This window comes from Rhinolophus hipposideros, assembly GCF_964194185.1.
Source record: "Rhinolophus hipposideros genome assembly, chromosome: 10".
Taxonomy (NCBI): Eukaryota; Metazoa; Chordata; class Mammalia; order Chiroptera; family Rhinolophidae; genus Rhinolophus; species Rhinolophus hipposideros.
In genome coordinates, this window is record NC_138056.1 from 4,478,952 (window position 1) to 4,504,651 (window position 25,700).

The following is a 25,700-nucleotide window of genomic DNA, read 5'->3' on the forward strand; positions in this document are numbered from 1 at the left end:
GAAACATTGTATATGTATTGATATTGTGGTCAGAGTTGGAAACAGACTTGTCCTTAGCATGAGTACCCTTTTTCATGTCTTTGCTGGGTCCCCGATCCCTTTGTAAAGCACAGCAGTGCTGATCTGATGTGGAAGCACACAGGCTGGAGAAGCCAGGGCACCCTCCTGCAAACGTGTTGCTTCCAGGAGAACACTTGGGGTGTTTATGCCCAAGGTGCTTCTGCCTCGGAAACCTCAGGAGTCTTGGCAGCAGGTTACCCTGGATCAAACATACATTTTGAAAAGGTCCTGATATGACCTCCTGTACCAAGGCTTCCTTCCACTCTCCTCTTTCTACTGGCTTATGTGAGTGCGAGTTCTAGTCTCCACTTGGTACTCGTCAAGTCTTCCAATTTGGCCAAGGTCAAAAGAATCGAATTGGTTTAGAATGTTCCTTGGGATAATTGAAGACACTTTAGAGACTCCCATAAAATGTTAGAACTCACTTGTCTGTTTAAATTCTTACAATTCATATGTGCTCACTTAAAAAATCACAGAAGCTATAATTTAAATCACTGCGTTGTGATCTCACGTTTTAATGTGTTCAGTAAAATATGTATTTTCAGAAAATGCTGTAAGAAAACATAAACATGACAGCAATAATTACAGAATGTTTTCATAGAAACCCAGGAGAAGGAAGGTTGGTAACATTGAGAAGGAAACGTACTGCAAAAATTGTAATTGACAGAGCCACGTGACTGCTATACGTTCTGTGGTGTCAGAATTCCCACACTTGCCCTGCCGCAGCTCACCGGAGAGATGGAACGTAGTCCCCTCATTAATAGGGATGATGCCATCCCCGTATTGAGAATCTTTTCTCTCCTAGAGAATGAATTGAGTGTGGTCAGAAACCAGGGTGCATCTTACAAGTCTTCAAAGCCACAGGCTGCACAGTAAAGAAGCCCATGTCACTTTAGGACTAAATGAGGGTTACAGTTACTGAGCGTTCAGAAGACGGCAGCACACGTGTTATTCTCAGGGTGAGTACTGGGAGTGGCTCGGGACTCAGCTCCTGAGGATGGTCCCAGGTCAGTGGAGACAGGTGTGATTTTCCTGGACCATAGCTTAGGTGACCTAGAAGTTGAGTTTAGTTAACGCTTGGATTCTTCGTTCTTAATCACTCATCTCTGGATTCCAAAGCGTTTTTAAAAGGCTACAAGCAACTCCTCTTTTATATGGCCGTAGCCTCTTTTCAAAAGAGACAATCAATACATGTAGTTCTTTCGTGGAGGGGAGGGGCTGGTGGGAGGAAGAGAATGTCCTCCATGTTTCTATGAAACACTCTTATTTGTATCTTTTTACTTCTGTAACCACCATTATATTTAACATAATACTACTTCCTTATTATAACATTATCTGTAATTGATGGAATAGCATAATGACACGTCATTCTTTGCAGCACTTTCCCCACCTGTCCCCCGAGCCACTCACGCAGTATCTTTAAAGATACTTTGAAGATAAATATTTCAGATTACAAGTGACATTTAAATAGTTGCGTGCCACTTCATGCCACTTGGACTAATTTATTTACATACACACAACCACTTCAGGGAAAACCCAGGTGCCACTGCATTTCGTTTCACAAATGTGGCTGGATGCAAGCAGTTTGATCATAAAGCCAGTTCCCTCGCCATCGTGAGAGCAACCTATTTTTAAGAACTGGCCAGTGAGAAGGGCCTTTTCTGCCCAATGGCTTAAACAAATTGAAAGAAAGAAACTGGTTAGATTATAGAACATTAGCTAACTTAAATTATGTATGACAAAATTATATACGACAAAATTCAATCAAGTGATACTTCATTTTACTTAGCCCCCACAGTTGTCTTACTACCTATGCATTTTCACCTTTTCAAGTCATGAAATAGAATATTTTGAAAGCTGATAACTTGTAATGTAAACACTCACTTTTCTTCATGATCTTGTAAGTCCAAGAGCCTTTAAATGTGATTTTTTCAGAAAAGCAGTATTTGAAACCTTATACCAAATATATTTATTGTAAAAGTTAACGTATACTTTTAAACACTTTTTAAAGTATGGAAGTATGTAAAGTAAAAAATGGAAGTCCTTTATTCTCTCCTCCTATTTCCTATCTAATAGAATTTAAGCTTTTGGGAATTTAGACTTTAAATTTAAAAGTTCTTGGCCAATTAAAATCTGTTTCAGCTTTTAAAATGTATAATTTTAATCAAATATATGGTGATGGAAGGAGAACTGACTCTGGGTGGTGAGCACACAATGGGATTTATAGACGATGTAATACAGAATTGTACACCTGAAATCTATGTAAATTTACTAACAATTGTCACCCCAATAAATTTAATAAAAAAAAGAAAGAAAAGAAAGACTGAGAACTACAACAAAAAAATAAATAAATAAATAAATAATGTATAATTTAAAAACAAAATATAAACCATACCCCATTTATTATTGCTACTAATTTATATCCTACATCACAATCTAATGAATACATGGATTGTAATGAAACCATGTGTACTTATAGATTCTCTTGAAAACCAAGCCCTAAATAGAAAGAAAAGAATGAGGAAGATGGAAGGAAGCCAGTGGCAGTATATTTTTAATTATCATTGGGTGTCTTCTTTTTTGGGCTTTTTTTTTTTTTTTTTTTTGTAGCATCTTCATACCACACAATTCACCCATTTAAAATGTATAATTCAAAGTGTCTTCTTAAGCATATTTGATGCATTCTGACGTCTTAGGTCTTGACATTTTACAAAATGTCCAGTGTTTATTTTACAAACCATTTTATTATGGAGAATTTCAGAATATACAAAGTAGACCAGAAGAGTATAATGAAACCCGAGTGCCCAGAATCCATCTTTGCCTCTGACCAGTTTTCTTTCATCTTTACCATCATTCGTTCTCTGGGGTTATTCAGAAGCAAATTCCGGACATCATATTATTTCTTCTATGAATGTTTCAATCTGTTATCTATATAAGATGATTTTTTAAAAAAATGACCACAATAATGTTCAAATCAAAAATGTTTAATTATTTAATATTAAATAACCAGTCAGTGTTCAAATCTCTAACAAATGTAAATTCTTTTTCAGTTTTATTTTATATCTAATGAAAGCTAATTTTTATTAACATGCAAGTTAGTTGGCAAACAATTTGGAGTCAGTAAATATTTGCGTAATTTATTTTCATATCTGCTTCAGATAAATTTGTGCCTCTGTAGTAAAAGCCCACCAATTCCTAAATACATTTTACTTCCTGTCTTCCTGGACAGAAAATTTCTCTGCCTTCTTTCTTTGGCAATGTGAGTCGCTCTTTTCTGTGCTCACCTCAGGAGGAGGCCTCGTTCACCTTTTCATGAGTATCTTCTTAGTTTGAGATTTCCTAGTCTTACTCTTCTTGTTTGCAGGCTTGAGGGAACCTGACCATTCTGTACTGAGGAAACAGAACAGAGGGGTTGACTATGCAGAAGTCCATCTTGCCTTCATGATGGTGCTCTTATGGTACAAGTAACGCATTCATTTGGGGTGGAATGGCATGGGCAGGGCTGGGAAATTGTTAATGGGATTTATTGTCACTTAATGCTGCTCATATGGTACAAAGGAATGGCCTTGGGAGCTAAGCCAGCTGTAACTTCAGATAAAGTGACTTGCTTTCGAGAGCACCATTAGACAAGGGAAAGGGACTTCTGTTGGCTAAATAACCCATTTCACTGTATCTCTCTAAGAAGATACAGTTCGAGTAATAACAGCATAGGAATAACCATAGTCATTTAGAATTGTGTACAGGTCAAATCCCGTTACAACAAATTTAGTAGGATATCCAAATTCCTTATCTGTCTTAAAGCTTTGCCTGCAAAGTATCAATATACAATATATCAGATTATAGAACTTGTTTTGGGCTTCACTGTCCTTGGGGAGTAAAAGCACAATGATGTAATGTTTGGCCGGCATTCCGCCCCGTGCAGCGTGCTAATTAACACCATCGCCAGTTGTCCCACTGCGGATCACGAATGGGAGTTTGCCGTAGCTGGTGGGTCGGCTCTGACATCCTCGGTTGCACCTGCAGCTTCATGACACGAGAGTTTTCATTTACTCGTGCCATCCAAAAAGGGCAGTAAGCACCAGGATTATGCTTTGGGGGAAGACTAACAAATGAAAGTTGAAGTCCCTATTCATTAGTAATTTGTGGGCCACTGGGGACAGGAGACCATGTGGCGGTCTAAGGCAGCAGTGCAGTCGTGAGAGTATTTTAGAGTTAAGTAAGGAGTAAAGCTTTCATGATACCTGATTACTCCCGCTGTTGCTTATCCCATCATACACCGGGCCATCAGCAGAGGTCTAAAAGGATTTCTGTTGTATTTTCATTTTTCATCTCATTGTAACGGGATTTAACCTGTAACATCTTTTCATCAGAGAGATGCACATTACACAAATGAAAATATGATATACCCCATTTGTACTTTCTGTACTTTGTACAAAATGTACTTAACTGTATGTCTAAGTGTAAGTCTTTTTGCAGATAGCTTCATGAATGTGGATATTTATTTTGTTAACTTTTATGAGTAAGCTAGAACATGTACTATTTATACAAAACACATTGAAACGTCTATGGAATGTTATTTCCGTGTATGACAGATGAGAGTGGTTGCTTATTTAAATCACTAGGTTTTTTGCATGGTGCTAGACTAGCTGGTGTTGCTTAACGTGGCATTTTTGTTTCCTGTCCACACTTTCCACCCTTGGTACAGGTGTTTTGATAAAGCTGTGGAATGGAAAGGTATGTTTTTCATGGGATGTTCAAGAATCTTTCACCTTAAAATGTGTTACGGGCTTCCTTCTTTGTCTGGCTTATGCAGACTTTAATTGTAACAGCATCTTTCTAGAGGCAATATTTGAGTATAAAATTTTGACATGACACTTAAGTTTCTGACTTGCTTTCCCCTATCCCCTGATTCAAGATAGTATGAAGGTTTTTACAGCCGTGGGGTGGGGGTTGCTTTTAAAAGGTGATCTGTGCCATGAAGAAAGAATGTGGCCAAAGACTTGGCAGAAGGTAGTTAATGAACGAGGCGTTGTACTGCTGGAATCCTGGTGGCCAGCAGTTTGTAATTTCATTGAGGAGAATGATCTCAAAGTGTCCCTTCATGTGGTAATATGTGAAATAAGTTTTGGGACTTGATTAAATTCACACCATCCTCTCTTTGGCGGAGGAAGAATTCCGATTGAGCTAGTGACAGGTTGACGAGCAGGGTTAGTCTGTGAAAGTGGCAAGGTGGCAGCCCGTCCGTGCGGACCCCGTGCCAAGTTGCCCGCCAGCACAGGGCTTTCTTCTCTGTCCGAGCTCTGTGCTGACCATGCTTGCCACAGGCGTGTGTACATTCCCTGCTCTTGCCGGAAGAAAGCCTTTCTCAGGATAGTGTTGATCTGAAGGCCCACCTAGCTAACCTGGTGCCCTCAGCCTGCTCATTGCCTTGTCTTTAGAAGGCCTGAGTGGAAGAGCGCCCTCTATCGACTGTCCTCAAACAATGAAATTGTGAAATGGTATACCCGAATGGTTGTGAGGCGTAGCTATTTGATCTCAACAGCTCGTCCCTTTGCTTGTAAAGAAACGAAACGGTTCCTCGGGTCTTGTGCTAGTGCTGGACACTGGTTGTGCACGTTAGACTGCTTCTGATGACATCAGTGGGCTGAGAAACACTCGTGAAAGATCTGGGATGTCTTGTTAACCCCGACTGTTCTGGTGGTTGCTTAGTTTCCCCATCTCACCGGAAGTGTTTGCTTTTTCTCATTCATAGAGGTCCTGTAATAAAGAGGGATCCGAACAAGCTCAGAAAGAAAATGAATTGCAAGTAAGTAATAAAGTCCATTCTGCATCTGTGTGAGGTGTAAACGTGGTAGCGACGGTGGCCGCCCTGTTGGGCAGTGCCTGCAGAATCCTGGTCCGTCTGTCTGAGAGGACGGGCTCCTGGCACGGCATGTTGGAGCCGCCTCAGGAAGACGAGTGAACACGGGTGTTCCCGGGTCCTACTGAGTGTAGGCAGCAGACGTTCGGTACCTTAGGGCAATCGAAACAGCATGTGGGGTGCTCAGAGATGACAGTTTGGTGACATTCTCATGTGGAGGCAACCTGGCATCATGTCTGTCACTGCCCAGTTGCTTCAGGGCCGCTCTTCCCTGGGCAGGCAGGAGTGTGTTTTCCTGTGCATGGTACCCAGGTAGGCAAGGCCTCTTCCTCAGTGACAAGGTCTGAATTCCAGTGACCCCACTTGCTGAAATGCATATGTTCACAGATGTGTTGAAGGTCAAGGACACTGATGTGTTGACCTGTCCTGTCTCTGAGGCTCAAAGTGGCGAGTCGAGCGCTTATCTGGGTACCCCAGAGAGCACGCAAATTCTGAGCATCCTGTCCCAGTCTATGCAAGTGAGTGGATACAGGGTGTGTGTAAAACATGTATCTGCACACACGTTACTATTTACTAATTGTAGGCTGGGTAGTAAATAATCAAGAAATAGATAGCGAAGAGTCAGACTACCAAGGAATAACTGTGCTGATACTTTTTCGCCTCATGTTTCGGTGCAGTGTCTTGCATGCGCCCTGCTCTGGAGACCCTGGTCTAGATGGGCTGGAACTTGTACTCTTGGGGGTGACACTAAGTCACTGGGTGGGAAGTGATTGACATTTGTTTTCACCCATTCTGAGCCCTTCCTGTGTAGACCTTTGTGCCTCTTGGTAGCTGGAAATGTTGCATCACTAGGACCTCCGCGACGCTAAATCCAAAGTGTACTATTTTCGGTTCCCATTTTGTTTTGACTTCTCAGCAGCATTGGCCATGCCCCCCAGTCTTTCTGAAATGTTTCCTTCCCTGAGGCAGCCGGGAGTGTCTCTTCCTCCACTCCTTTCCAGGCTCAGTGTCCTGTGGTGTGAGTGTCAGAACTCTCCACAGTTTGGCCAGACGCCCTCTTCCCTTGCTGCCTTCCGTTCTTAGGCCTCCTGATCCAAACCTTGTCCTTGCATTTCTCCTCGAGGCCAAAGGTTCCCAGCTCCTGTCCTCCAGCTTGGAACTCACACCATCTGCCACCAGTCTCTCCCTGGGTGCTCACATTCCTTACGGAGCTAGCAGCAAGGGGTTTGGAGACCTCGTGGTTACAGACAGATGAACCGCTCGTTCCAAGATGACCTGCTTTCCTTCTTAACCTGCCCGCATTTCTTGCATGTGATTTAGTGTTTTCTTCCATTTTCTTCCTTTCCAGGTTCTTCCCTCCATATACCATCCCTCCTTTCTTTCTACTGTGAATAAATGCTGAGCTGCGGGATCACATAAAAATAAAGGTGTTTCTTGTTTACAGTGTTCAGAGCAATGCTGAAGAGATTAGAACCTTCTTGAGTCTCTTCCATCTTCCCTCCGCCATTCCTGGAGATGGGCTGACTCCACTTTGGTGGGCTCTGGACAGTGTGTGCTCAGCTGCAGTCAGCTCCCAGGAGCCTTTGTGCTGAGTGGACGCAGTCTGCAAAAACGCTTTCTGAAAGAACGAAGTGGGGTCTAAATCTGTTTATAGAAAGTGAAACTTCAGACGTTAAGGGGTATTTAGATCGGATGCATGTATGTGTTTTATACGGTGCCAACCCTGAGGTCTTTAGCGTAGTCACTCCACACAGTGAAAAGTACAAAAGTTTTAATCCCAACAAAATTCTGGTTCCTCGGCAGGAGAAATCCTAATCATACTCTTGGGGAACCATTGGGGAATGGGTCAGAATTCTGAGGTGGCAGATTCCACAGATAGCAAAGAACCACTAATGGCAGCAGACTGCCTGGTCTGGGGGCCACATTCAGCAGCCTCGTCCCACGCTGCCACCTGTGCTCCCTTTGCTTTCCATTCAGGGCGGGGCCTGGCAAGCTGAGCAGCTCCCGGGAGCAGAGCCGGTGTCCAAGTGCAGACCCTGGGACACGCTCCCAGAGGGTGCCTGTGACACTGGACTTGACAGTGACCACGTCCGCACAGGTTTGCTGTCAGGTCAGATGAGTAAACGAAAGAAAACATTCTGCCAGCTAAAGAGCGCTGTCAGGAATTTGTTGTCATTCTCTAAGGGTTTAAGAAATAAAACCTGTCTGACATTAAATCCTGCTCTAAAATCCATTAACTTAATAGATCAATGCCATGTCCGCATTGGCATTGCCTTAGTCTGCTCTCGCTGCAGTAACAAACCCCTGGGGGCATGAACCACAGGCCGGATGAGGTCGGGGGTTGGGAGGCCTGCTCGGATGTTCTGGTGAGAGCCCTCTTGCTGGCTTGCACACAGCGTCTTCTTGCTGTGTCCTCACGTGGCAGAGCAGGAGACACAGCACAAGCTCTCTGGTGTCTCTTCTTACAAGGACACTGATCCTATTGGGCCTACCCTCAGGACTGCATCTAAACCCAGTCACCTCCCGAAGGCCCCACCTCCAAGTACCATCGCACGGTGGGTTAGGGTTGCAGCGTATGAATCTGAGAGGGCACGGTTTTGTTCACAGCAGCCAGATATACAAAACTGCAAATTAGTAAATAAAGATTGCGTCTTGCAAGGTGATGGTTAGCCCATAATTGTGGGGATTACACACCGTAATTGTGGGGGATTACCAACAAATCCATTCCCCACACAATGTAAGAGTGACTGAATTACTTTTTACTTGAACGTGGTCGCCTGCCCTTTGCAAGTAGCTTTTCTTTTTTTCTCTGTCTCCTCTCGCTGACTTGAGTTCATGTCATTATTGCCTGGGAGTTTGTCTTGCTTCTGTTAGTTCATGTTTCATAATGTGAGTGTGATTTAAAGAGCTCCGTTTATTTTGAACAATGTCTCCAGATCGTATTTCCCACAACACATTTCTTAACAAGGGTGAATTAGAATCCCTGAAAGCATTTTCATGTGCTGGCCCGTCCTCAGACACATCCACGTAGGAACTCTATTTGGAAAGTTCTGGAAGAGATTCGGGGGCACCTTTGGTTAAGAACAGATCTTTTCCATTCCTTCACCCCAACAGATGGAAACTCTTAAGCTATAATTTGCTGTTTAAGGGAAAAGGACTAAGGAATGCATTTGAATTAAGACCAAAAGGTCGATTTTGAAGGCAAAATTATTATATATCCACATTTGTTTTTAGGACAGAGACAGAACAGAAGAGCATCGTAGAGGTTTTGACAAGAAGACATAAACTGACGGAGGACAAGATTGGGAATAAGAGCAGAGTTTGGAAACCTAGAATGCTCCATGCTAGGGTCTTTAGGCCAAAAAAACATAGACCCTCCCCCCACCCCCGCCCAGATCTAAATCAGTAATTCTCCAACTTCTTAGACCCACAGACCAGTTCAGTGGGCGGAAGGCCCTTCAGGGAGCAGGGCCCAGTCTCTCTCACTCAGCACTGGCCACCTGAAAGCACGTCAGCCCTCACCAGAATGGGTGGTATTGCCTTTGATAAGAGCCAAGAGTGAGACTCACACAAGTTATAATATTAATTGAAGCAGTAATGTATTGACATTCTATTTTTGGAGTCAGTGACCTAAATTAAACCTGAATTTTAAGTCTCATCAATAGAGCGTGGTGCTTGCAAGCATGGATGCTGCAGATTACAAGATCTGTTAACCTGTGTTTCTTCGTACTTCAAATGAGGAGGATAAGAAGAAGAAGAAGGCCTGACCGTAGCATTGGTGTGGGGTTAGAAGAAATGGTCATGTGAAAGCACTCTGACGCCTGAGACGCAGTCAGCACCGGTAACGTCTGCGTATTTACTGTGTTTCAGGGGGCCGAGGCCATGGTTCTGGAGAGTGTGATGTTTGCCATTCTTGCAGAGAGGTCGCTCGGGCCTAAGCTGTATGGCATCTTTCCACAAGGCCGCCTGGAGCAGTTTATCCCGGTAAGATGTGTTCACCCTTGGCCGGTTGTGTGCCACAGACAAGATGGAGTCTGTCTTGTTGCTGCAAGAGCCTAAGATACTGGGGTCTGAAATAGTACATGTGAGCCGCATCATTAAACTGCATCAGAAATCAAACCAAATTTCTGTTGCTTTTACCTCAGAACCTCCCTCCTTGCCTGCAAAGATACACTCAAATCAAAAACCCCCTGGCCCCAAAGCTGCTTGCCCCGAGAGCTTCACCTGTTCCCTTCACCTCCTGGCCCTCCTCACAGAGCTCGCAGCACAACACCTGGCCCTGACAACGGGCCGCCTCTGCCCGCTCTTGGTGTCACCACATTTCTTTGCCTTGTCTGCCATTGGTTCCCTCTGTTTGGCTCTCCCGTCTCCTTGTGCTGTCAAGGTCGTCCCGCTTTTCACGGCCTCGCTCCAACCCTGTTTCCGGGTCAGGGCTGGTTTTTCTTTCTTGCTGTCCGGAGGCATTTTTAATGGAGCTGTAACCTTCCAGCCCGTCTTGGGTGGAGTTCTGTAACCCAGCGCCACCCTTCCCCTCCCCCACCGAGGGCCAGGGCCTCCGGAGCTCATGGTGCCAGTTCATCTGGGTGGGGCTGCTGAACCTTGCAGCCAGGTCTGCACATGAGAAGGGTTCCCTCTCTTAACCCCGGGAGCTCCCTAAGGACGAGGGTCACCAATGGCTGCCTGTCCATGCCCTGCCTCATGGTATCTTGGCTGCCCGCTGTGCCTATGCAGGTAACACTGAGCACAAGGACACCTGGCTGAGGAGAGAGAGGCTCTGCCCCCTAGGACTCACCCTGTGTCCAGCTGGGGGCAGCAGGAAGGCGGGTTCCTTTGTCCAATCCCACAGCCCAGACACGGGCCTTGTTGTGATCTGTCTGCTCAGTGGTGCCATGTGTGCCAGCTGCCATCCTGGGGCTGTGCTTAAACAAGTAGGGGCACCCTCCCTGTACCAGTTTACTTTCACCGTCTTCCCTGGCACTTGTCTTGGCACCTGGATCTGCTTTTGTTTATAATTTTCCCTGAGATTGTTCATCTTTGAGCACATTAGCTGTGAACTTTCCATGTTGCCAAACAAACCACTGGCATTTTTTAACAGAGCTTGTGGAAGCTGAGAATTGCCTTAGGAAGCCATCGGCGTCCTGCCACTACCAGCCGAGTGCTCTGTCCTTAGCATGGCATGGTCATTTGCAGAGGGTTCCAGAGTGCAGACTGAGTCTGATGCTTTCATTGAACTTTCAGCTCCACCCATAAGGCTCCTGCCACTTGTCACTTGTCAAGACGTCCCTGACTAGGTGCCTTCACCTGCGTCACCTGTTCTACTTCAGAGTAGCCTTGTCAGGGACTTCATGTCATGGTTCGCATGTCACAGACCTCGGGAAATAAGGCACAGAGGTGTACGTCATGTGCCCTTGGTCGTGTAGCTTTGAAATGAGGATGGAAGCCAGAATTGGAGCTGTGGTTTCTCTAGCTTGGGGACACTGACTCTTAACCCCCGTGCTGGACCACTTCAGATTTTCAGAGAGATTTTTTTTTGGATTTTGGGAGGGAGCAGTTCATGTGGGAGGATAGAAGGGTCTAGTTGTCTGTGAGCTCCCCATGAGTGGCTGAGGCAGGACAGCCAACGCAGCATGGCCTCGGGCTGCGTTAGGAAGCAGGGGATAAGTCCCACTGGGCGGGCGCCTCTATCTTTGAGAGCCTGCTCTGTGCCAGGCTAGGTGCTGGGGATACCACTGTGAACAGTGGGACAAGGCTCACCTGAGCTCATGGCACTGCTTCTGATGGGAACCTTCTCTGAACACCACATCTCACCTACAAATGTCCGGGCTGATGAAGGAGCTAGATGCTTAATAAACTGCTGAAGACCTGGAGTTTTGAGCCTATTAGTGTGAGGTGGAGAGGACAGAGGGAAAAATCACAGATTATATGTGACAAGGGCTTTCTCTCAGTTTAAAGGGTTCAAAATGAAATCAACCTGGGAGGTGGCCTGCCCATCACTGAGAGGTGCCACAGCAATTGTCGGGTCACTATCTTCGGGCACAGTGTCCATTCTAAAGGGGATTTAGTGCCTTGGCTGAGACTTAGATGCCCTACAGAATCTGGCTTCTGGTTCTTAGGATCGTGTGCGTTCACACTGCTTGGGTTACCTGGTTAAACGCCATTTTCTAACGCCCATTTTTATTTCAGAGCCGGCGATTAGAAACTGAACAATTAAGTTTGCCAGATATTTCTGCAGAAATAGCTGAGAAAATGGCCACATTTCATGGTATGAAAATGCCATTCAATAAGGAACCAAAATGGCTTTTTGGAACAATGGAAAAGTAAGTGGTCACATCACTTGGCTCTAATGTAGCTTTCCAGGGGCAACTCACAGAGGCGAGCACTGGTTTGCCACGTGGGGTGGAGGTCCTCCTTTGGTCTCCTGGAATGCAGGTTGTCAGTGGGTGGTGACTGAATCTTGCCTTGTGACTAAATCTCTCTTCCACGTGAAAATCAATTCCTGAACCAGGAGAAAACGTTTGCAGAAATGCTACTGCATGGGTGGATGAGCAGGAAGTCTGTTTCCTAGAGTGCCCCGAACCCCACGCCCTCTCCCCCTCCCGTCTCGGGGATCAGGGTTTCCCTGGTATTGCATGGTTGCATTTAACTAGAGCCCCAAGGACGAACCGCAGTGAATTGATCAAGGCCTTGTTGTTCTTTTTTTTCTTCAAGGTACCTAAATCAAGTGCTGAGAATTAAATTTACCGGGGAAGCGCGGATGAAACAGCTGCACCGATTCCTCAGTTACAACCTGCCTTTGGAGCTGGAGAACCTGAGGTGAGCGTGTGCTTCCAGTCCTGACTTAGTAAGCGCAGCGGTCCAGAAGCTGAAGTTTTCTTAGGCACTGAACAGTCATCAGTGACCGTTATTAAGGATTGCCTCTAGTGGCCTTTACATTGGTTTTGCAGGATGAGTTTAAACATGAATTTTATCATCTGAAATTGCAGTTTTATATGAGCGCTGTCACTTTTCTGGTCATCCACAAAGGTTTCATGGCGGAAGAGAGATTCCAGAGGAATGGCTGGAGACTAGGGCAATAGGCTTTTCCTGAAACAAAACCGACACAACAAACCATGGGTGCAGGCTGGGGAATGGGGAGTGTCCACAGGTGAGGGGAATAGCTCAGCCCCAGCTCGGGGCGGAGAAATGGAGTCAGAAATTTGACGCCAGTCTCTGAGTAGACGCTACCTGGTGTCTTCGGGGTAGGGGGTGCCGGCTCCTAGCACACACCCCCTGGGGGAGTATTCACTCCTTTAATTACTCAGTATTTGAGTGTCTACTGGGCTGGGCCTCACAATTGGTGGTGAGGGAATGGTGACCAGGACATTCTTCAAGGAGCTTCTATTTTATCGAGGGACGGAAAACAAATAAATAAACAAAAATGTTACGTTGTGATTAGTGCTGTGAAGGAAAGCAGAGGCCAGCATACACTGACCCAGAGGGATCTGCTCTGGTCAGTGGTCAGCGACGGGCGCTCTGAGGAGGGCATGCAGGCCGAGGCCAGCAGCCGTGGGATGGGCTCTTCCAGGAGAGGAAGGCCTGTGCGCAAACGCAGGTCCTGCCAGCTGGACTTGGGGCCCGTGTGTGTGTATCTCCAGTGTGAGCTGCTGTGAGGCTGTCCCCACAGACGACAGTTCCGAGTTCACGTGGCGAATATTACCCAGAGGCTGTTGCTGGTTTGGAGCGCTAAGTCAGTGCTAGGCTTGCAGAGAGAGCCAGACTGTTTGCATTTAACTTCTTCAAAGTTTATAACAACAACACCTTCCTTTTCCAGATTGTTACTTGAATCCACTCCATCTCCAGTGGTGTTTTGTCACAATGACTGTCAGGAAGGTAAGAGTTGCTACCTGTTATGCGTGTGTGTGTACTTAAAAGATTGCCTCCGGTGTGTGTGGAGATGCCAGGGATCCGGGAAGCAAGGATTAGAGGCCTGCATGATGGCACAGCCAGACCATGAAGTGTTGTGGAACTGTTAAAAAGAAAGGTTGAGTTTTATACAGACCAACAGAAATCTCTCCAGGATATTTTAAAAGAAAAAAAGCAACTTGAGAAAAACATGTAGGGTATCATCCCATTTCTGTAAAAAATAAATTCGTAGGAAAAAAGTTAGAATATTCACTAAACTGGGGGCTGGGATAAAGGCCTTAAACTTTCTAAATCACATGTTTGTTCAGCATTTAACTCCTTTCTATAAATGTTTTGGACTTTGTTATTCTGGAAAAGCAGTAAAAGGACAACTCGGCCACCTCCATCAGTCCTGGGGCCCTACCTTCTGCCCCCACAGCTGATCAGAGCCACCTCCTCTCTCATTATCGCTTATGCTATTAATGACTTCCGGTTTCTCTGCTTCAGTAAATCCTGATGCCATAGGCCCTTACTGTAATCACACTTTACCCAGCGTGATTTCAGACCACAGTTTAACCAGAGGCCTCCATCTGGACAAACAGCTACCTTTTGCTGCTGTCACTGGGGTGCCCGGCCATGGCATGGCTTTGCCCGCTGCCCTCCTCCTCCCATCACAGCCGGCTGACGTCCACCGTCGGACCCTTTGCCAGGCTCTACAGTTTGTTTTAATTTTTAGAAGATTCCCTGTTGAAGACCAGCCATCAGTAAAGCCTGAGTTTGAGCCAGAGTCCTTCTTACTACTTAGCTGCTCATTGCTGGCCAGGTGTAGGCAGGCAGGTGTAGACACGTCAGGCAGTTTGCGTGTTACCACATCACCAGATGGTGTGAGGGAGGCTGGGGGCCAGTGATGGCAGGTGGGGAGAGGATGGAGGAGGTGGGAGACGTGCATTTACCTTGTTCTGCTGCTGTGCGGCTCTGCCTCCACTTCTTTCATGGCCACTGGACACAGTGTTTGCTGAAAAGCCTAGAAACTGCCTCCCGCAGAAACCCTGGAGAGGGTGTGGCCAACAGGCTGGCTCACGGGTGCTGCCCGCCAGCCCGGGGGGGATGGTGTGGGGGGGTCTGAGAACCAGTGTGGCGGCCAGCCCACTCGTGCCCCAGAATTCAGCCCTAAAGGAAATGTCATAGGGACGCTGCCTGTGACCTCCTCCTTGGGGAGAAAACCAGGTGAGGGCAAAACAGTGCAGCCCACCGTGTGGTCCCCGACACCCTGTGGCAGCTGAGCCCCGCCCCCTGGCTTTTCTTTGGGAGGACGCTGGGACACAGCTTTCCAGCTCAGGGCTGCTGGGGATCTTGGGGTGGCCACAGCCCCAGAATGCCAAATTGGCATTTTCCTTCATGTCCCATGGAAGATTTGGGGGAGCCCTGCCTCAGAAAACCGAGGTAGAGCCAGCCCGCTCTCATTTCCCAGTGAGCCCGGGGCCTTCGCTGAGGCCAGGCCTCCTGGTGCTGTCCCGTGACTGCAGGCGTCACTCGCTGCAGAGGGTCGGGAGCAGTGGCGCCTGCTGTGAGGGCTTGTGCACTCGATTCTAAAGCAGGCCCAAGCTAAAGTCCCATGCAAACCTTCCTGCAGGTAACATCCTGTTGCTGGAAGGGACAGAAGAGACTGAAGGACGGAAGCTCATGCTCATTGACTTTGAGTACAGCAGCTATAATTACAGGTATGTCTCAGAGCAGGGCTTCTCATCACAGGGCCGTTTGATTATTGGAGTGAGCGCGTGTATGGGAGCGCTACAGGGAAAGGACGTAACAGTCCGTTCTAAGCTGGAAGTTTCTTCTGGAAGCCAGCGCTCCTGTCGCGGTGCTTGCGGTAGCTGCATGCAGCAGCACAGCCTGTCCCAGCCAGCTGTGCTAGAGGGAGCAGCGACGTGAGGAAGCAGAACCCAGAACTTGGTCTTTTTCTTTTGGCTTATAGATAATTTCCTTTCATCACAGTACTAACTGCAGGAGAATGCTCTGGAACAGTTGCTCTCGAGCAGTGGGTCAGGTGGTGCTTTGTGGCTTCCGACAGCTGTGGTTCTGGTAACAGCCCATTGGCCATCTCTGTCACGGAAGCAGTCGGACTGTTGGGACCTCAGGAAGCTTCGTGCCGGGAGGGCTGCTCACGTCAGCCTTTCCCTCCCGTAACAGCATCGGGGCGGGCAGCTCGTCTCATTTCTGCACCCCTTCCTCTCTTTCAGGGGATTCGACATTGGCAATCACTTCTGTGAGTGGATGTATGATTATAACTATGAAAAGTACCCATTTTTCAGAGCAAACATCCTCAACTACCCCACCAAGAAACAACAGGTAGGAGGCTGGTGTGTCAATCCCTGCTAGTGGGTACGTCACGTTAGTTAGTCTTACGTAGTTAGTATTGATTACGTCTTCATTTTCAAAGATGCCCCTTGTCAATTGTGCAATGGTCAGGCAAACCCCTTGCTTGATTTTATTTATTTTTGAATTTTTATAAGAGTTTATTTGAACCCAACTGATGACCTGTGCCAAGGACCAAGATCTCAGGGGCTCCACAGAGTAAGAGTTTCTCAGCTTCTTTTATGCATCTGAAATTAAGGAGGGATAAACCCTTTCGCTTCAAATGTTTTTTCAATTAAACGTAGACAAACTTGACACTTGGGTCCAGCTGTTTTTAATCTGTGCCAGAGATACATGCATTCAGTCAGCAGGGAGCACAGTCCCCTTTGTAGTTCTTTCTAATTCTTTGTAGAAAGCCCAGCCTCCATTCTGTTTTCTGGCTGCCTTTTTGGGGATCCCTGACTTGCCTGTTTGACACTGTGCAGAGGGATGTAATCTTTGGGGCACCGACGTCTGGTAGCCATTGGCGGGATGAACAGGTCTCCTTGCTGCCCTGAGCTGTGGGAGACCAGGGACTGTGGGAGCTGCCTCCTGGGAACCCCTCCGCCCTCCGTCCCCTCCCTCAGCCCGCCTTGCAGCCTGACTTGCAGGTGAGTAGGTAGCCATGTGAACGCTGCAGAGCTGGGAGAGAGCACACGCCTGCCTGTGCAGGGCGGGCAGGCAGCGCCTCCCGCTTCCAACCCCCGCCCTCCTGGCACAGCCTGCCTGAAGCCTTCACAGCAGTCGGGCTGAGGACGGGCGCGTTCAGCTGCCACTGGAGCTCCCTTAGCAGACATTTCCTGAGTCGGGCACAGTGGGTGGCCCATGCTCCAGGGCAGCCGTTCAAATGCAGACATGCTGTGGGGCCAGAGCCACGTTGTTCTCTTCTGGCCACATTTTAAGGCCGAGTGAACTTGAGCATATCCAGTGTCCAGGATGGTTGTGGACCTTGAGGTCATGCCGTGTGAGAAGGAAGGGTAGGAGAAGGTGGGGCTGCTGCTGCTGCTTGACCTGGGGAAGGGAGAACACAGCATTTCTCAGGTGTTACAATTCTTGCCGTGCCGAGGGGAAATTAGACTTCTGGGAAAACTGGGCAGCTCTACAAATGAAAATTCTCAAACCACTGAGGGGAGATTTGCAGGAAGAAGGTAGATTTTATCTTAATGGAAGGCAGAGCTGAGTAACTGCCAATGAAGGTTATCATGCTTTTTTAATCCATTAGTGAGATGTTTTTAAATGTTAAACCATCCTGGAATTTCGGCAATAAACTATTTGGTAAATATTTTGTTCAGATTTTATAATTTTAATCTGAGGGAGGGGGGTTATTCTGACCACACTACTCTGCTATTCCTCCCCGTTATAGCCTTTAACCCTTTTATGCCTCAGAGCACCCCCTTAAGGGCACCGTAATTAGCCCCCATTTTTAAGCTCAGGACACTGAGACCTTGAAAAGTGAAATCATTGCCCAAGGTCACGCACTTAGCTCATGGCCGGGTCTGGGTTGGAAACCAGCCTGATGCCATAACCCTTCCTTGCTGTACTTCGCTGCCATACCTAAACATCTTCAAGGTGGTTTGGATTTCAGCCTGGCGCCCACTGGGACATAGTCATGGGTGGGAAGAGGTGACATCCCTCAAAACCCCAAGGCAGGCTGGGGCAGGAATCTTAACCCACAGCGTCAGCGGAGAAACTATGAAAAATAGAGGTGGTAGTCCCTCCTCTACGGGATTCATTTTTCTAATGTGAGGGATTAGGGATGACATTTTGTCCTGCTTCCTGATAGTTCTAGTGCCCAGTCAAGGCTAAAACCCACCAGTATCCGCAGTATTCCTCTGTCTGCTGTGGCTCAGGATTCACTTTCTATCACGTTTCACCCAGGTGGTGACGTCACCGCCACGGTGAAGAGTGTGGGCTCTGGGGTCACCCCACTTAGGTTGCCGTCTTGGCTCTGTTACCTGTTAGCTGGCTGTGTGGCCTTGGGCAGGTGGCCCCACCTCCGGCAATAAGCTATTGCAATGAGGGGTGTGTTATTTGTAATGCTCTGTTGGGCCCAGGTGGACGGTGTCTTGTGTTAGGAGTTCTCTATGTGCATAGGCGAGACGGGCCTTCAGTGTTCATTTTAAAAATCATTATATCTGTTCTTGGAATCCAAATTATACTAGTGTTATAAAAATGAATTGAGTCTCCCTTTTTGTTTTCTGGAACAAATTTATATATACTGGAGGATATCTGTTCTTTGGAAGTTTGATAGACCTTGCCTGTAAAACAGTCTGAGCCTAGAATGTTTGGAGGGAATGTCATTAATTACCGTTTCATTAGGGTGTCGATCAGTTCAAGTTTTCTATCTTCGTTTTTCAGCGTCAGCATCTAGCGTCTCCCCGAAATTCACCCTCCACGTGTGGTGGTTCCGGCATGGTTGTAAAAACCAGTCTGCCGGGTTTGAATTTCAAATCGGCCACTGCTGGCTGTCGCCTGCTGAATGCTGCTGTGCTTCGGTGTCCTCATCTGCAAAAATCCCTTTGTTGTGAGGAGTCAGTCAGATGCAGAAACCAGAGCTCAGAATGTGCTGTTAGGGAGAATTGGATGGGTGTCAGTAGTCACCTTGGCTGCACCGGGTTTCCTTCAGGCTGTCAGGCCCCTTCCAGGAGCTCCTGCCTAGGACAGGGCTTGAACTTGAATGCTGCTTTCCAGTGGAGGAGCACAGGAAAGCTGATTTTAGAGAAGGAAGATGGCAGAGGCGGGCACAGGGAAAGATGATAGAGGAAAAAGTGTTGGCATTCCAACTAGGTAACCCATGAAGGAGGGTTCTTCCAGGGAGGGGTGACTGGCAGCTGTTTTCTTGTTTACAAAAGAACAGATCAGTGGTTTGCATGTTCTCTTGCCTTTTGATAGAGTCAAGAACTAGAATTTCATAAATCCTAATAGACATGCAGACTAAATGTGGAACCCGGGACCGCCTTAGGTAAACTGCCTCTACTCCAAACCAGAATTAGACGTCACCACTGTCTGAACATAAGTGTAAATAATTGCGACATCTTAGAGGCTGGGGCTCCCTCAGGGTCTGGTCCAGCTCCCTCTCTGAGGGAGCGTCAGGGAGCCTGGGGCCTCGTGCCTGGCGGGCCGCCAGCCATCCTGGGGAAGGCTTGGAGTAGGCTTCATCCTGCTTTACGATCAGACGCCGGCCAGCAGGAGTGGGGATTAAATGAGAGAAGACTGATTCTACTAAAGTACTTTCTCCCGGTTTCCTATACCATCTTGTCAACAGTACAGTGTCGAGTCCGTTAGAAAGAACTCGGACCGTAACTGGGGATCACTGCTGCATGAGGTGAATGTCCGAGTTCCCCACACCTGGGCCGAGGAGTGGGCTGGGCTCTGCCAGGCCTTCTCCAGCTTCCTCTGATGTGACCTGCCCCTGTGTGCTGTTTTATCACATTGCCTCAGTCGGGGCAGAAAGGTTGTTAGATGATTGCTATTGATAATTGTCTGTTTCTAACTGATCCTAACATAATTACTGTTGTGTGTGGTTTTTTAGCTCCATTTTATTTCCAGTTACTTGGCTGCATTCCCAAATGAATTTGAAAACCTCAGTAATGAAGAAAAGTCCATTATAGAAGAAGAAATGTTGGTTGAAGTCAATAGGTAACTTTCCTTTGTTGATTTGTAAAGATGGCTTACTTCTCTGGAATGTCCTTGGGGCGCCTCCTTGCCACTGACTGTTAGGAGCTCCTTTGTCACCGTACATCTCTAGGAGTTGTCTTTGTCAGAAACAGAACATTGGGTGCTTCTCCGTGTGGTTGAGTGTGCTCAGGTCTTTCCAGTCTGAGCAGGGGTCCCACACAGGGAGGGCAGGACGTGTGGACAGAGTTCCGAACTCCAGTCCACGCGGCAGACTCAGCTGTACGATGCTGCCACCCAGGGCCTGGATACTCTTGTCTCTGATGCTCGTGGAATGGTTGGCGCCATCTAATAATAGGCTTCTAGAAAAGAACCAAAACTAGTGTGTATTGTTCTGAGTCTTGCTTTTAACTATGTTTTTCACCAGCTCTCAAAGCAGGGCTAGAAACGTCCAGATTCCACAGAGGTCTAGACCACTGTCTGGACCACACTCACTCATCTCTTTAGTCAAGAGGCCTGAGTTATTCCCATTCTCTGGGATATCCTGGGAGAGCCTTTGGTAAACATGACTGTTCAGATAACCTCGTCCTATTTGCCCACTAAGCTCCAATCACCTCGTCGTGGTCTTCAGAAGTGTCCACCGCCCTTCTCTGCCCCCTCGGCTCCTCCTGCGGCTCAGATCATCCCTTTCTGGTTCTTGAACAGATAGAGATAGAAAGGTAGGCGGGGGAGACAGACCCCGACAGAAAGGGCAGCACCAAGGGACGGTACAGGGTCTGGGACTGCAAGAAAAGCAGTTGGGTTTGGTGAGGATACTAGCACATTCGTCCCTGAATTAGAGCTTTATCTCTATTCTCATAGAGCCCAAAGGTATTGATGTGAGGAGAACTTGGGTTCACAGTGACCTTCACCTAGAAGTGACCTGGCTCACGCTGTCCTGTACTCAGTTTCACTTCCGTGTGAGAGGAGGGGATGGGGCGAGGGCGCAGGTGTCAACCTACCTCCTGGGCAAGGCAGCGACTCCCCCTCTTGCTGGGTAACGTGTGGCAGGGTTGCTGATGCCATGTGCTCACACAGAGGGTTTCTTTCATTGTGGCACATGGTTTGCCAGCGTGGACAACCAGAGGTGGGGAGAGGACGGCTGTGGCGCCCATGCTGTCCTCCGCTGCTGTGGGAGATAATCCCACTGAGTTTGACTGTTTGTATCCATATGACTGAGTTTGAAGGTCTGCCTAACGGAAGTGACCTCACCCGTCCCCTGACTGGTGCCACATCTCATGTGCGTTTTCTGCTTCTGTAATTACAGGTTTGCCCTGGCGTCCCATTTCTTCTGGGGACTTTGGTCCATCGTACAGGCCAAGATTTCATCCATTGAATTTGGGTACATGGTATGTTTTGGGGGAGGTTTTTCTCTTCTACCAGGGAAAAAAAATGCTAGTGTGTGTGAATGCTTGGCGGTAAATGTTCCTTACAGAGGGTGAGCCATTCCCTGAGCCAGGTGAGCTGGCACCAAGACGGGGCGCGGCCCTGGTAGCTGCGGGAGAGAGGCTGCGATGTTTAGGCCGCCGGCGCCGATGCCGCGTCTGTCTGCCTCTGGAGGTCTCACTCCCGGGGCCAGCAGGCCACCGTCCCTGACACAGGCACACTGCGTGTAGGAATGTGGAGGTGCCTGCAGGTGCCTTAACGCATTTAATCCACCTGTCACCACCCTGTTCTCAGCCTGCAGCACCCTACTTAGAGTCGGGAGGTGGTGCTGACTGAATTAGACACTGTTTGTTGTAGGCAGATGAGTACCAAGCCAGGCTGTCATCTTATTCTCACCTTAATAACTGACCTTGACATAGAGACACTTGGTGCCCTTTAGCTAAGCCCTCTGCTACTCCGTGGGTGTCGGTGGGGTGCCCAGTGTGGGGGTGCACAAAAGTGGAGTGAGCCCCTTGCTCTGGGACAGGTGATTGGAAGATGTTCGCTTTTCCTCCTCAGTCCTGTGTTAGGATTATTTCTGCTTCTAGGCAGAGGGGTTGGCAACACACGGGTGGAATTAGACGAGAGAAGAAGGGCAGATTTGGATTTCTAATGCACGTTGGGCATCACGGTCAAATGATACTGGAAGACAAAATAGACTTCTTTGTTCTGTGCTTGCCAGTAGCGCGCGCCCTGTGACCTTTCTTGCTTTAAAAGAGGAGCCTTTGTTACGTCTGTCATTGAGTGCCTGCAGCACTGCAGGGTACATGAGACAGGGAGCCATGGCAGCACTAAGTAACTAGACAGAAGTCCTGTCTGGGTTGGCAGGGCCAGGCCAGCCAGGGTGGCCAGGCAGGGAACCTGTAAGGTGAGGTATGGCAGTGAACCCTGCTGAGAACACAGCGTGAGAAGACTGCCTTTAGAGCAGGCGGGCTCCTGGACAGCCTGCTGCAGCCACAACTGCTCTGTGCTGAGCTGTTGGTGGCGCGGGGGAGGAGGGAAACCTGGGCGCTGGTGGGGCTGGCAGGGCTGACAGGAGCCCTCCGCGAAGCCACTCTTCCTTGTGTCTCCTAGGAGTATGCCCAGGCGAGGTTTGATGCCTATTTCGACCAGAAGAGGAAGCTAGGGGTGTGACGGAGGGATGACATCATACGCTTCATCCCTGGACTGAGTGGGGCGGCCGAGCCTTCGGGGCCCTTCTGCTCCGACCGCTGCAGGAAGGCGGGGTGTCGCTGCCGCACACAGACGTGTATGATACGAGAGACTGTATTAAAATTGAGTAACATTTATTCCATATCTTGTTTACGATTTCACTAGGACTCTGAAATGAGATCGGGCAGCAGAAATCTAGTACATTAGTGCAATATCTCAGATTCCTTTTAACCTAGTGGGCATTTCGTGTCTGGGGCCTGCAGCTTCCGTCAAGTACGGCGAACAGCAAGAGTAAACAGTGTTACCGCAGATACTTGGGTTAACGTTAAATTTTTGCAGGGTTTTGATTACCCTGCCAGGGAGCACTGTACCAGGCTCTGTAGGTAACACTGCAGGCACGCTCAGCCCCGAGGGCAGACTGGTTGTCATGTTGCTCGGCAGCCTGCCTGCGCGTCACCGAAGCTGCTCCTTCATCCTTTTGGTCCCAGTGGCTGACGCTGGAGGTCGCAGGCCGCGCCTGGCTCTGCGAGCCGCGGTGGGACCTGCTGTCCGTCGGGTGCGCGTGGCTCCCTGGACCTGCTGAGCGTATTGTGATATGGACGAAACTCTTCCTAACAGGACGCAGCCTCTGCCGCACCCTCCTCAGAACTGAACGAGCTGCCGACCCCGGCTTTGGGCAGGCAGTGAGCTGTGGCCACAGAGGGCCCATGGCTGGACGAGGGGCAGCGTGGGGACATGCTGACACATCCCCCAGTCTGCCTTCCCCGAAGGGAGCAGCCTGCTTTGTCCCCACTCTGCCTTTTCTCCTCCATGACTCTGCTCAACCTGCAGCTGGGGTCCTGTGACAGGGCTGGCAGCTCCAGGGCCCCTCAGGCAGCCAGGTGGGGCAAGGGAAACCCCGGCCTGGGCTCTCTGCCAGCTGTCCCCGCCCTCACTGTTCCCTGATGCCCCCGACGTGGTCGTCCTGGTGGGAAATGCAGCCTGTGTGTGGCATGTGGGGGCGTGGCTAGAGTATAGCTGTGAAATCTGTGTACATTAAATGTCCTTTGGAATAAATTCTTTTTTTGACTCTACTTACTTGAATTGTATTTGTGCATACATTTCTGTTACCACAGAGATTGTCCTACACAAACAAACAAAAATAACCCCTCCTCAGCTGTCGGCCTTGGTTGTGTCCTGAGTCTCAGGGAGGGCGCTTGTCACCTACCTGTGCCGACAGCAGGCCCCAGGGCGTGCAGATATGTGGAAAGGTGTGTGTCATGTAGGGTGCCATGTGGGGTCTCTGGTCCCGCTCCCCACATAAGAACGCAGGACATGGTGAGGCCAAACAGGAACACCCACGGAGCCATAGATAGGGGAGTCATACCACTGTATTCTCGCCGGTGGCTGGGGTGGAAGCAGGAGCCACGCTATCCGCAACCTAACGTCCCCTTCTCTGCCAACCAACCTCACTGGCTAGCTGCAGTCTGCGTCCTAACTGCAATCCACTCTTGCTAGCCCCCATTTGCTGCTAGCGTAGCCACAGCAGTTATATTAGTGGCCAATGGCTCACTGGTTACAGCTGACAGCCAACTAGCCACAGCTAAAGGCCATTTACTACCTGAGCCAGCACCTTTCCACATGAGGCTAAGAGCCTGGAAACTGAAGGAACAGGAACATCTGGGAGGCGACAACGGCTAGGCCAGGGCAGGAGGGACACTTGCCACTGTCCACCATTGTAGACATTTAAATATGTTCAACCAGGACATCAAAACATCAACTGTTTTGATGTCCAAACAGTAAATGGTCCTGCGCTCCTGCATGAGAGCTCGTTCAGACTAAAGCTCCCACCTCCCTGTGCCCACAAGGTGCGTCGTCATCGGGCCCTGCCAGCCTCACCCACCTCGCCCTCCACTCCAGCCTTCCTCTTCCTCAAGGCGCCCAGCTGGCTTGTGGATTCCTTGACAGGTTTTGGGGTTGGGTTTTCATGTCCTTCCACGATTGGCTCAGAAAGTCACCACGCACGCGATGCTGTCCCTTAGACGACCCCACCTCCTTCCTGTCCCATCACTTATTCTCTAGGTGTGGCTTTGCCTGGAATTCTGATTTGTTCCCTCAGTTATGTCTTGCATTAGACCATGAGCTTGGGATCAGGCCTGTCCTCAGGGCAGGGGACGTGCCCGTCCCTGTCTCCTGATGACGTCCATGTCCCCGGAGTGCCCGCTCTAGTGACTGTGCGTGTGCTGGTCCCACGGCACCCAGGCTGCCAGCCATGTGTCAGCCAGGGCACATCCGACCATCATCTCCCTGGGATCATACCTGCCTCCCCACAAAGCACTACCCACGTGGCTCAGGGTCCCTCTGTCACCAGCTGTGCCCTGCAGGCCTCCGCCCAGCTCTGTCCCCAGGAAGGTGTTCAGTGTGGATCCCACCTGAGTTGCACACGCAGCTGTTCCCCACCACAGTGCAATCGTTCCTCGGAGCCAAGTCTGCCACGCACATGGGGTTGCCACGCAGCCTGGCACGTGGGGGCTCTCAGCAGGGCAGCCCCGACCCGATGGACAAGCCCCTCCCAGCCGCAGGGCAGATGAGAGCCAGTGATGGGGCCAGGCCACCCAGCTCACCTCCCAGGGCGGCGCTGGCCTCCGCGCGGCCCTTGTTCCTGGGGCTGGAAGAACAGCTCCTCAGCTGGAGACAGCCAGGCCTCTGAGAAGCACTGGCCCTGCCTCCCAGATGGGGGGGACCCAGCCACGGAGGGTGGCAGGATACCACCCCCACCCCCCAAGGTGACACGGCCACGGGAACAGGACCGCCCACCCAGGAGACAGGAGAGGCTGCAGCCTCTGGTGATGGAGGGACAGGCCTCCCGACCCTCGGGGCTTCCTGGGCAGCCTCTGCCCTGCTCTGCAGGATGGTGGCCTCAGGTGTGTGTGACATCACTGCTCCCCCATGTGAAGTGTTGGGTCAGGTTCGCATGTCCCAGGCTGCTCTCTGCCTCAGAGCACCTTGCGTGGCTGGGGCCGGGGCCGGAGCCAGCACCAGGAAATGGGGATACTGGCCTTTTCACGCCAGGCCCCACCCTCCACACCCAGAGTGCCCTGAACATTCGCTTACAGTCAGTTTGCACACCCCCAAGGACGAGAAGGTCACTTAGCCCAGCCCAGCCTGGGGGGAGATTCATCCCGAGCTAGAATGTGTTGGAAACATGCCTCCTTGGTCCTTCACCCCAAGAGTCTGGGATTATTGCAGGAGTGCTCACGGGTCCTCCCTGACTTCTGGAGGCCCCAGCTCCTAC

The 25,700-nt window shown here is 49.2% G+C and overlaps 1 protein-coding gene across 3 annotated transcripts in view; it reads left to right on the forward strand.

The window, feature by feature from the left end:
* Positions 1-23,499, forward strand: part of CHKA (choline kinase alpha) — a 42,656-nt gene extending 19,157 nt beyond the window's left edge. Inside the window, exons 3-13 of one of the 3 annotated variants that reach the window (XM_081062891.1) lie at positions 4,766-4,794; positions 5,813-5,866; positions 9,791-9,904; positions 12,104-12,237; positions 12,629-12,733; positions 13,731-13,789; positions 15,435-15,522; positions 16,042-16,150; positions 19,728-19,834; positions 21,117-21,198; positions 22,349-23,499. In XM_081062891.1, coding sequence (XP_080919017.1) covers positions 4,766-4,794; positions 5,813-5,866; positions 9,791-9,904; positions 12,104-12,237; positions 12,629-12,733; positions 13,731-13,789; positions 15,435-15,522; positions 16,042-16,150; positions 19,728-19,834; positions 21,117-21,198; positions 22,349-22,408 — 941 coding nt within the window. In that variant the 3' untranslated portion in view covers positions 22,409-23,499. The remainder of the gene's footprint in view (positions 1-4,765; positions 4,795-5,812; positions 5,867-9,790; positions 9,905-12,103; positions 12,238-12,628; positions 12,734-13,730; positions 13,790-15,434; positions 15,523-16,041; positions 16,151-19,727; positions 19,835-21,116; positions 21,199-22,348) is intronic. The other 2 variants (XM_081062890.1, XM_081062889.1) reach the window with 2 other exon arrangements.
* The last annotated feature ends 2,201 nt before the right edge of the window (positions 23,500-25,700 follow it).